Source organism: Oncorhynchus kisutch, linkage group LG19 (assembly GCF_002021735.2).
Source record: "Oncorhynchus kisutch isolate 150728-3 linkage group LG19, Okis_V2, whole genome shotgun sequence".
Taxonomy (NCBI): Eukaryota; Metazoa; Chordata; class Actinopteri; order Salmoniformes; family Salmonidae; genus Oncorhynchus; species Oncorhynchus kisutch.
In genome coordinates, this window is record NC_034192.2 from 21,756,433 (window position 1) to 21,768,932 (window position 12,500).

Consider the following 12,500-nt stretch of genomic DNA (forward strand, 5'->3'; position numbering starts at 1 on the left):
CTTGTCCTCACTGTGGCAGACCACGTGTAACAACACCTGCACAGGATCGGTACATCCGAACATCACACCTACGGGACAGGTACAGGATGGCAACAACAACTGCCTGAGTTACACCGCAATAGGCTAAGAGAGGCTGGACTGAGGGCTTGTAGGCCTGTTGTAAAGCAGGTCCTCACCAGACATCACCTGCAACAACGTCGCTTATGGGCACAAACCCACCGTCGCTGGACCAGACAGGACTGGCAAAAACTGCTCTTCACTGACGAGTCACATTTTTTTCTCACATACTGTCCACCATTACCAATACTGTCACTAGCCCAACACAGTACCTTCAGCAGAGAGCATGCTGTCCACCATTACCAATACTGCCACTGGCCCAACACAATGCCTTCAGCAGAGAGCATACTGTCCACCATCAGCTCCTGTAGATCTTGTGGGAGTCTTGTGGAGATAAAGATTTTTTTTTTTTTTAAACATGACAGAACCCATGAAATTAATTGCTTGGCTGTATAAAAAAAGGTTAAAGTTGGCGTGGCATTTGTCTGGCATTGTAGCAAACTGTACCTGTATCTTGTGGGGATAGGTGCAGGAGCATGGATACTGCAGGAGGATGGGTACTGGTACTAGAAACTATTAAATACAAATTGTGTTATATTTCTTAATCAACACAACTTAAAGGCATTAGTATAACTGTGTTTTTTGGGTGAAGACATGAGAATCCACTACGACAGACATACGTCATAAAAGTATGATATACTTTATATCGTTATATTAGATATATATATCATTAAATGACATGTGGGTAACTATGTGGTTTTAAGGGTGACCTGGATTCAAGCCTACCTCAGGTCAATACCCCCTTCTACCATTTGATTTCCTTAGGGTCAAGTGACCTGGATTCAAGCCTACCTCAGGTCAATACCCCCTCCTACCATTTGCTACTCTGATGAGCAGAAGTAGGATAGTGTATGAGGGTCAAAAGCTTGTCATGTTAAGGTGTGAGGGATTTGTGATAGAGAAGCACAGGTTGTATTTTCTGAACCGAGGGAGTAGTGTAACGATCCTAGCCTTGATAAGTCTGTTAGGAAATCCCCAAGGGAGTTCTCGCTCTTGGCATCTCCCTTGGAGTTCCTTTAGGGCAGGTTATACCAGACCTCTCCTCGGGCCCCTCCAGAAGTTTCACATTTTTGTTTTAACCCTTAATGTGCACAAATGGTTCAATTAGTCAATTAATCAACAAGCTTTTGACTAATGAAATTAGTTGGGGTAGTTTAGGGTTAAAACAGAAATGTGAAACTTCTCGGGGGGGCGGTGGAGAAACCGTGTTTTAGGGTCAGATTCCCCAGGGTCAAGCTCTATTTTGGGCGATGCTCACCCCCGCCATTAGCTGCAATATGGTGACCTGTTCCGGTAAGGTCCATGTCTTCCTCTGTGACCTTTGATGACAATAATATACAATTGAAATGTTTTTATTGTCTTTATTTCACATTTATTTAACCAGGTAGGCCAGTTGAGATCAAGTTATCATTTACAACTGCGACCTGGCCAAGATAAAGCAAAGCAGTGCGACACAAACAACAACACACATGGAATAAACAAACGTACAGTCAATAACACAATATAAAAAAATCTATATACAGTGTGTGCAAATGAGGTAAGATTAGGGAGGTAAGACAATAAATAGACCACAGTGGCGAAGTAATTTATCGCTGGAGTGATAGATGTGCAGAAGATGAACGTGCAAGTAGAGATACTGGGGTGCAAAGGAGCAAAAAATAATAGTTATTTTTTATGATTTTATTTCACCTTTATTTAACCAGGTAGGCTAGTTAAGAACAAGTACTGATTTGCAACTGCAACCTGGCCAAGATAAAGCAAAGCATTTCAACACATACAACATCACAGAGTTACACATGGAATAAACAAACATACAATCAATAATACAGTAGAAAAATCTATATACAGCATGTGCAAATGAGGTAGGAAAGAGGGGTAAGGCAATAAATAGGCCATGGTGGCGGAGAAATGACAATTAAACACCGGAATGGTAGGATGTGCAGAAGATGAATGTGCAAGTAGAGATACTGGGGTGCAAAGGAGCAAGATAAATAAATAAATACAGTATGGGGATGAGGTAGATTGGATGGGCTATTTACAGATGAACTATCTACAGGTGCAGTGATCTGTGAGCTGCTCTGACAGCTGGTGCTTAAAGCTAGTGAGGGAGGTAAGAGTCTCCAGCTTCAGAGAGTTTTGCAGTTCGTTCCAATCATTGGCAGCAGAGAACTGGAAGGAGAGGCGGCCAAAGGAAGAATTGGCTTTGGGGGTGACCAGTGAGATACACCTGCTGGAGCGCGTGCTACGGGTGGGTGCTGCTATGGTGACCAGGGAGCTGAGATAAGGCAGGGCTTTACCTAGCAGAGACTTGTAGATGACCTGGAGCCAGTGGATTTGGCGACGAGTATGAAGCGAGGGCCAGCCAATGAGAGCATACAGATCACAGTGGTGGGTAGTATATGGGGCTTTGGTGACAAAACGGATGGCACTGTGATAGACTGCATCCAATTTGCTGAGTAGAGTGTTGGGGGATATTTTGTAAAATTACATCACAGAAGTCGAGGATCGGTAGGACGGTCAGTTTTACAAGGGTATGTTTGGCAGCATGAGTGAAGGATGCTTTGTTGCAAAATAGGAAGCCGATTCTAGATCAAATTTTGGATTGGAGATGTTTAATATGAGTCTGGAAGGAGAGTTTACAGTCTAACCAGACACCTAGGTATTTGTAGTTGTCCACATATTCTAAGTCAGAGTCAGAACCGTCCAGAGTAGTGATGCTGGACGGGCGGGCAGGTGCGGGCAGCGATCAGTTGAAGAGCATGCATAGTTTAACTTGCATTTAAGAGCAGGAGGATAGTTTTATGGCACTGAAGCGCATCTGGAAGTTAGTTAACACAGTGTCCAAAGAAGGGCCAGAGGTATACAGAATGGTGTCGTCTGCATAGAGGTGGATCAAAGAATCACCAGCAGCAAGAGCGACATCATTGATGTATACAGAGAAGAGAGTCGGCCTGGGAATTGAACCCTGTGGCACCCCCATAGAGACTGGCAGAGGTCCGGACAACAGGCCCTCCGATTTGACATACTGAACTCTATTTGAGAAGTAGTTGGTGAACCAGGCGAGGCAATCATTTGAGAAACCAAGGCTGTTGAGTCTGCTGATAAGAATGTGGTGATTGACAGAGTCAAAATCCTTGGCCAGGTCGATGATTACGGCTGCACAGTATTGTCTTTTATCGATTGCGGTTATGATATCGTTTAGGATCTTGAGTTTAGGACCTTGGGTGACTGTGGCAGCTTCCCAATCTTTGGGGATACCAGACAATACGAAAGAGAGGTTGAACAGGCTAGTAATAGGGGTTGCAACAGATGCGGCGGATAATTTTAGAAAGAGAGGGTCCAGATTGTCTAGCCCAGGGGATTTGTAGTGGTCCAGATTTTGCAGCTATTTTAGAACATCAGCTATCTGGATTTGGGTGAATGAGAAATGGGGGAGGTTTGGGCAAGTTGCTGTGGGGGGTGCAGGGCTGTTGACCAGGGTAGGGGTAGCCAGGTGGAAAGCATAGCCAGCCGTAGAAAAATGCTTCTTGAAATTCTCAATTATTATGAATTTATCGGTGGTGACAGTGTTTCCTAGCCTCGGTGCAGTGGGCAGCTGGGAGGAGTAGTTGGTGAGGAGGCTTCTAATGTTAACATGCATGAAACCAAGGCTTTTGCTATTACAGAAGTCAACAAATGAGAGCACCTGGGAAATGGGGGTGGAGCTAGGTGCTGCAGGGCCTGGATTAACCTCTACATCACCAGAGGAACAGAGGAGGAGTAGGATAAGGGTACTGCTAAAGGGTATAAGAACTGGTCTTCTAGTGCATTTGGAAAAGAGAGTAAAATGACAAATTTTCTTGGCATGGAACAGTAGATTCAAGACATAATGTACAGACAAGGGTATGGTAGGATGTGAATACGCCAAAGCATTGTGTGACGATGAGAGAGGTTTTGTCTCTTGGGACATAATTTAGACCAGGTGAGGTCACCGCATGTGTGGGAGCAGAAACAAAAGGACTTGCTAAGGCATATTGAGCAGGGCTGGAGGCTCTACAGTGAAATAAGACAATAATCACTAACCAAAACAGCAATGGACAAGGCATATTGACATTAGGGAGAGGCATGCGTAGCCGAGTGATCATAGCGACCAGTGGATAGCTAGGCGAGCTGGAGACACGGCGATTCAGACAGCTAGCTGGCCGGGGCTAGCAAGCCAGCAGAAGGGCCTTAGGGGGACGTCGCGACGGAAGAAGTCTGTTGTAGCCCCCTTGGATGGTTACGTCGGCAGACCAGGCGTGTTGGATCGGCAGGGCTCCGTGTAGGCAGTAAAAGGGTCCAGGCCAATTGGCAAAATAGGTATTGTAGCCCATGAGGCAGACAGGACTGGCATATGATATCTATTTAGAAAAAATGGGTACACTTTACATGCGTAAACTAACACACAAAACAAAATAGATACATAACACCATGTTAGTAGGCCTTCTTAGACCTTTTTAGTCCAGGTCTTCAGTGAATTATGTTGCCTCTGCTGTCCCTCTCTAACCATTGGACAGGAGTAAGGCTAGTGGCAGGAGCAGGTGACTGTCACTTTGCAACTCGCTCCTTCTGATCCTAAAGTATTTATTAAAATCAAACATGGAATGGAAATCAAATCAAATCAAACTGTATTTGTCACATGTGTAGTGTAGACCTTACCGTGAAATGCTTACTTTACAAGCCTCTAACCAACAGTGCAGTTCAAGAAGAGTTAAGAAAATATTTAACAAATACACTAAAGTAAAAAATAATAAAAATAACACAATAAAATAACAATACTGAGAATACTGGGGGGTACCGGTACTGAGTTAATATGCGGGGGTACAAGTTATTCGAGGTAATTTGTACATGTACAGTGCCTTGCGAAAGTATTCGGCCCCCTTGAACTTTGCGACCTTTTGCCACATTTCAGGCTTCCAACATAAAGATATAAAACTGTATTTTTTTGTGAAGAATCAACAACAAGTGGGACACAATCATGAAGTGGAATGACATTTATTGGATATTTCAAACTTTTTTAACAAATCAAAAACTGAAAAATTGGGCGTGCAAAATTATTCAGCCCCCTTAAGTTAATACTTTGTAGCGCCACCTTTTGCTGCGATTACAGCTGTAAGTCGCTTGGGGTATGTCTCTATCAGTTTTGCACATCGAGAGACTGAAATTTTTTCCCATTCCTCCTTGCAAAACAGCTCGAGCTCAGTGAGGTTGGATGGAGAGCATTTGTGAACAGCAGTTTTCAGTTCTTTCCACAGATTCTCGATTGGATTCAGGTCTGGACTTTGACTTGGCCACTCTAACACCTGGATATGTGTATTTTTGAACCATTCCATTGTAGATTTTGCTTTATGTTTTGGATCATTGTCTTGTTGGAAGACAAATCTCCGTCCCAGTCTCAGGTCTTTTGCAGACTCCATCAGGTTTTCTTCCAGAATGGTCCTGTATTTGGCTCCATCCATCTTCCCATCAATTTTAACCATCTTCCCTGTCCCTGCTGAAGAAAAGCAGGCCCAAATCATGATGCTGCCACCACCATGTTTGACAGTGGGGATGGTGTGTTCAGGGTGATGAGCTGTGTTGCTTTTACGCCAAACATAACGTTTTGCATTGTTGCCAAAAAGTTCAATTTTGGTTTCATCTGACCGGAGCACCTTCTTCCACATGTTTGGTGTGTCTCCCAGGTGGCTTGTGGCAAACTTTAAACAACACTTTTTATGGATAACTTTAAGAAATGGCTTTCTTCTTGCCACTCTTCCATAAAGGCCAGATTTGTGCAATATACGACTGATTGTTGTCCTATGGACAGAGTCTCCCACCTCAGCTGTAGATCTCTGCAGTTCATCCAGAGTGATCATGGGCCTCTTGGCTGCATCTCTGATCAGTCTTCTCCTTGTATGAGCTGAAAGTTTAGAGGGACGGCCAGGTCTTGGTAGATTTGCAGTGGTCTGATACTCCTTCCATTTCAATATTATTGCTTGCACAGTGCTCCTTGGGATGTTTAAAGCTTGGGAAATCTTTTTGTATCCAAATCCGGCTTTAAACTTCTTCACAACAGTATCTCGGACCTGCCTGGTGTGTTCCTTGTTCTTCATGATGCTCTCTGCGCTTTTAACGGACCTCTGAGACTATCACAGTGCAGGTGCATTTATACGGAGACTTGATTACACACAGGTGGATTGTATTTATCATCATTAGTCATTTAGGTCAACATTGGATCATTCAGAGATCCTCACTGAACTTCTGGAGAGAGGTTGCTGCACTGAAAGTAAAGGGGCTGAATAATTTTGCACGCCCAATTTTTCAGTTTTTGATTTGTTAAAAAAGTTTGAAATATCCAATAAATGTCGTTCCACTTCAGGATTGTGTCCCACTTGTTGTTGATTCTTCACAAAAAAATACAGTTTTATATCTTTATGTTTGAAGCCTGAAATGTGGCAAAAGGTTGCAAAGTTCAAGGGGGCCGAATACTTTCGCAAGGCACTGTAGGTATGGGTGAAGTGACTATGCATAGATAATAAAAAGCGAGTAGCAGCAGTGTACAAGGCAAATGGAGGGGGGGTGTCAATGTAAATAGTCCAGCAAGTCTTATGGCTTGGGGGCAGTATCTGTTGGTCCTAGACTTGGCGCTCCGGTTCCGCTTGCCGTGCGGTAGCAGAGAGAACATTCTATGACATGGGTGACTGGAAACTGACATTTTTTTAGGCCTTCCTAAAAAAACATAATGACGATGTTGGAGTTGTATTTGGCCACGTAGTCGTGGGTGAACAGGGAGTACAGGAGGGGACTATGTACACACCTCTGAGGGGCCCCAGTGTTGAGGATCAGCATGGCAGACGTGTTGTTGCCTACCCTTACCACCTTGGGCGGCCCGTCAGGAAGTCCAGGTTCTAGTTGCAGAGGGAGGTGTTTACTCCCAGGGTCCTTAGCTTAGTGATGAGCTTCGTGGGCACCATAGTGTTGAACGCTGAGCTGCAGTGAATGAACAGCATTCTCACATACAGTGGGGCAAAAAAGTATTTAGTCAGCCACCAATTGTGCAAGTTCTCCCACTTAAAAAGATGCGAGAGGCCTGTAATTTTCATCATAGGTACACTTCAACTATGACAGACAAAATGAGAAAAACAAATCCAGAAAATCACATTGTAGGATTTTTAATGAATTTATTTGCAAATTATGGTGGAAAATAAGTATTTGGTCACTTACAAACAAGCAACATTTCTGGCTCTCACAGACCTGTAACTTCTTCTTTAAGAGGCTCCTCTGTCAACCACTTGTTACCTGTATTAATGGCATCTGTTTGAACTTGTTATCAGTATAAAAGACACCTGTCCACAACCTCAAACAGTCACACTCCAAACTCCACTATGGCCAAGACCAAAGAGCTGTCAAAGGACACCAGAAACAAAATTGTAGACCTGCACCAGGCTGGGAAGACTGAATCTGCAATAGGTAAGCAGCTTGGTTTGAAGAAATAAACTGTGGGAGCAATTATTAGGAAATGGAAGACATACAAGACCACTGATAATCTCCCTTGATCTGGGGTTCCACGCAAGATCTCACCCCGTGGGGTCAAAATGATCACAAGAACGGTGAGCAAAAATCCCAGAGCCACACGGGGGGACCTAGTGAATGACCTGCAGAGAGCTGGGACCAAAGTAACAAAGCCTACCATGAGTAACACACTACGCCGCCAGGGACTCAAATCCTGCAGTGCCAGACGTGTCCCCCTGCTTAAGCCAGTACATGTCCAGGCCCGTCTGAAGTTTGCTAGAGAGCATTTGGATGATCCAGAAGAAGATTGGGAGAATGTCATATGGTCAGATGAAACCAAAATATAACTTTTTGGTAAAAACTCAACTCGTCGTGTTTGGAGGACAAAGAATGCTGAGTTGCATCCAAAGAACACCACACCTACTGTGAAGCATGGGCGTGGAAACATCATGCTTTGGGGCTGTTTTTCTGCAAAGGGACCAGGACGACTGATCCGCGTAAAGGAAAGAATGAATGGGGCCATGTATCGTGAGATTTTGAGTGAAAACCTCCTTCCATCAGCAAGGGCATTGAAGATGAAACGTGGCTGGGTCTTTCAGCATGACAATGATCCCAAACACACCGCCCGGACAACGAAGGAATGACTTCGTAAGAAGCATTTCAAGGACCTGGAGTGGCTTAGCCATTCTCCAGATCTCAACCCCATAGAAAATCTTTGAGTTGAAAGTCCGTGTTGCCCAGCAACAGCCCCAAAACATCACTGCTTTAGAGGAGATCTGCATGGAGGAATGGGCCAAAATACCAGCAACAGTGTGTGAAAACCTTGTGAAGACTTACAGAAAACGTTTGACCTCTGTCATTGCCAACAAAGGGTATATAACAAAGTATTGAGATAAACTTTTGTTATTGACCAAATACTTATTTTCCACCATAATTTGCAAATAAATTAATAGAAAATCCTACAATGTGATTTTCTGGATTTTTTTCTCTCCATTTTGTCTGTCATAGTTGAAGTGTACCTATGATGGAAATTACAGGCCTCTCTCATCATTTTAAGTGGGAGAACTTGCACAATTGGTGGCTGACTAAATACTTTTTTGCCCCACTGTACATCCACAGGTACACCTCCTATCAGAAGTTTCTAAAGCCATGACATCATTTTATGGAATTTTCCAATCTGTTTAAAGGCACAGTCAACTTAGTGTACATAAACTTCTGACCCACTGGAATTGTGATACAGATAATTATAAGTGAAATAATCTTTCTGTAAATAATTGTTGGAATAATTACTTGTGTCATACACTAAGTAGATGTCCCAACCGACTTGCCAAAACTATAGTTTGTCAACAAGAAATTTGTGGAGTGGTTGAAAAACGAGTTTTAATGACTCCAACCTATATAGAAGGTTCACAACTGTATATAGAAGGTTCACTCATGACAGAAGTAAATTGGTAGACATTGTGGATGGTTGATTTTCATTATCGTGGGAACTGTGTTATATTGTGCAAAAGCAAAAGGCATGGCTCCACAGTTAACACTAAAAGGTTTTGTTATTTATCAGCTTTTATACATTAAGATCTTACGTGAGAACAACGCTCAAATTATTATTTATTAACTATATTATAACTATACTATATAACCAAAAACAGTCCTGCAAGGTGAAAACACTAAACAGAAAATAACCACCCACAACTAACAGTGGGAAAACAGGCTACCTAAGTATGGTTCTCAATCAGAGACAACGAAAGACAGCTGTCCCTGATTGAGAACCATACCCGACCAAAACATAGAAATACAAAACCTAGACATACAACCATAGAATGTCCACCCACATCACACCCTGACCAAACAAAACATAGAAACATACAAAGCAATCTACGGTCAGGGCGTGACAAGCTATGGAATCATATTTATATGGGACACACAGGCCATAAATAAACTAGCTACGCCATCAAAGATCTAATTAAAAGGCTAACTAGTTTATTCTGTTATCTGTTATGTATTATATGCAGAGTAATTGCTCATTTGAAGTTGGGTGCAGTATTTAACACAACCACAGGTATAATAAGAACGAACAGAATGGTCAGTTCCAGTACTACGGAATCATGGGAGATTGAGTTTCACAGTCCGTCAGTCACTCACAGCCAGACACTTTTATGTCATGAAATAAAAAGCTAAATAATTTGTTAAGAAGTATTCCTATGTGCTTATACACAATTGTTATTGTTGATTGTCTTTTTTACATAATTAATAACGGCAAGCAGCTAGCTAAAAAGGCACAATGTTCACTGGGGTTGCATCCAGCAGGAACCAAAAAGCTAACGTTAGCATACAAGATACTATTGTGAAGTGCGAATAAATGTAACTTACTGTCTACAAGATGAACCAATATACGTAACTGACTGAAATAAAATAAGAGTTGGCCTGACATTTGCCACAGCCCTTTTCAACCACTTTTGATTTGGTATAATAAAATATATAGATGCCAAAAAAGAGCGGCAAAGTGCTGTTTTTTAGAACAATTTGCCTCATGATTTGTAAATTCGCACACAATTTCTCCATCCTTCTGACACATACAGTCAATATCGCTTTTGAGTTTAGCACCGATAAAGACATTGATATAGATACATTATATCCCTTTAAGGATCTGTGCATTCTTGCATTCTCTTCAATTGTGGTGAAACCTTGAAACCTTGAACCGACATTCATTTTCTGGCAGTTACAGCATGATTCCTGTAAAGTACCACACCCCAGGTCATATAATGATTCCCATAGTGCTATATAACAATTACTGTATGATATTTTGAGAGCAAAGTCGACTTTTCTTCATGCTTTCAAACCAGATACTCCTAGCCTGGTCCCAGATCTGTGTGTGCTTCATTCCAAATCCTTGATTGCATTCAGTTGTACAACTGACTAGGTATCCCCCTTTCCTCTTCCTTTCCCTTGCCCTTGTCATGCAATGAGTAGTGTCAATGAGTGGCATGATGGCATGAACAGACTGGTACCCAGGCTAAGACACTCCTACACTTTCTTTCTCATTGTAGGAGGATCTACAGAAAGCTCAGGTAGGCACCTTCCTTTTCTCTCACTTCTGACACGTCTGCAGTCATTCCAGTATGGCCACAGCCTCCTCTCCCCTCACAGACCACCTCCGTTGTTCGATCTGCACGGAGGTTTTCACTGAGCCTGTGTCTCTCAACTGCCAGCACACCTTCTGTAAGAGCTGCATCCAACAAAGCCTGAAGACCCTCCAGCAATGTCCGTTGTGCGGATCTTGCCTATTCATAGACTCAACCTTTGAAATCAACAAGCCTAAACCTAAACCTAGACTTAAACCTAAACCTGAAGGGGTGGAACAGTCTTCCGATCATGGTGAATGGAGACAGAAAACCACAGCAGGACAAGACATGTGTTCTAAACACAATGAAATGTTGCAATTGTTCTGTGATACCGACAAACGGTTCATCTGTGTTGTATGCAGAGACGGGAGAGCCCACGCAGGACACAAGTTCAAACCTGTGAAAGAGGCGCAAGATGATGTCATGGAGAAACTAGTCTCTGACTTAATCTACCTTCAAGAGGATATCAACATGGTGGTCAGGTTCCTGGAGAGCGAGCGAGGCATCACGGCGAACACGCGGGAGAGAAACGTCAGACTCAAAGCCGAGATAAGCTCCCAGTTTGAGGAGCTCAGAGAGCAGCTGAGACTGAGAGAGGAGCAGGCCATGAGGGAGATAGAGGATATGAACATGGACTTTGAGACTAAACTAACCGAGATAGAGGAAGTGTTGGCAGAAGGCTGGGAGAGACAGGCCATCTTAAAGTCAGCGATGAACATTGCTGAGCCCAGGGAGTTCGTCATGTGGTGGACAGAAAAGGGTGAGGCCGAGGCGAGGCTGGTGAGGGAGGTTGGAAAACTGCAGGGACCTTTGATGAGGAAATGCCCCCCTCCCAGTCCACAGAAACCCTGGACAATCCTGGGCCTATCTGCTACACAGCCCAAACCATCCGTCACACTCCCCAACTCAGTCATGATACAACGTGGCCCAGCCGGGACAGAGTTGCAGAGCCTGCTTGGCTTCCTGGACTCAGAGGGTCTGAAGAAAAGTCTTTCCAGAAGCATTTCTCAACCCAAATCCAACCATTTAGTCTTTAAAAAGAGTAAATCTAAAAAAGACAAGAGTAAATTTCATGTCAGTTTTTAGATACTGAGTCATGTCTCAAAGTGACTTTCCTCTTTACAAACGGATTGTGCTCTTGTAATCTGATTACTTCCATTGATGTGATTGATTTGAATGAATAGTGTGTATTATTTTTTAAAGTTTTATAGTAATAGCTGTATTGGTTTGAATTGTGGCACTGAGAAACAAATTATTGTGTGCATTTGGAATGTGTAAAGAAGATCATATAGATTTTAGATTATATTTAGATGTAATGTTTCTTTTTAGATTTTAGCATTAGTGATTAATCAAATCAAATCAAAGTTTATTTGTCACGTGCGCCGAATACAACAGGTGTTGTATATCACCTTATAGTGATAAACAGAGTAGCAGCAAAAAGAGGGGGGTTGGGGGTGGGCACACAATTCAAATAGTCCGGGTAGCCATGTGATTACCTGTTCAGGAGTATTATGGCTTGGGGGTAAAAACTGTTGAGAAGCCTTTTTGTCATATACCTGGCATTCCGGTACAGCTTGCCATGCGGTAGTAGAGAGAACAGTCTATGACTGGGGTGGCTGGGGTCTTTCACAATTTTTAGGGCCTTCCTCTGACACCGCCTGGTGTAGAGGTCCTGGATGGCAGGCAGCTTAGCCCCAGTAATGTACTGGGCCGTACGCACTACCCTCTGTAGTGCCTTGCGGTCAGAGGCTG

General features: G+C 43.1%; 1 protein-coding gene across 1 annotated transcript; it reads left to right on the forward strand.

Annotated features, from left to right (window-relative positions):
* The first annotated feature begins 10,700 nt into the window (after positions 1 to 10,700).
* Positions 10,701 to 12,166, forward strand: LOC116355029 (nuclear factor 7, brain-like). The gene has a single exon (XM_031798006.1). The coding sequence runs from the start codon at positions 10,746 to 10,748 to the stop codon at positions 11,832 to 11,834; it is 1,089 nt and encodes a 362-aa protein (XP_031653866.1). The 5' UTR covers positions 10,701 to 10,745; the 3' UTR covers positions 11,835 to 12,166.
* Positions 12,167 to 12,500: the final 334 nt, after the last annotated feature.

Coding starts and splice junctions, on each gene's coding strand:
- LOC116355029 (XM_031798006.1), top strand. CDS start 10,746: ATGGCCACAGCCTCCTCTCCCCTCACAGACCACCTCCGTTGTTCGATC.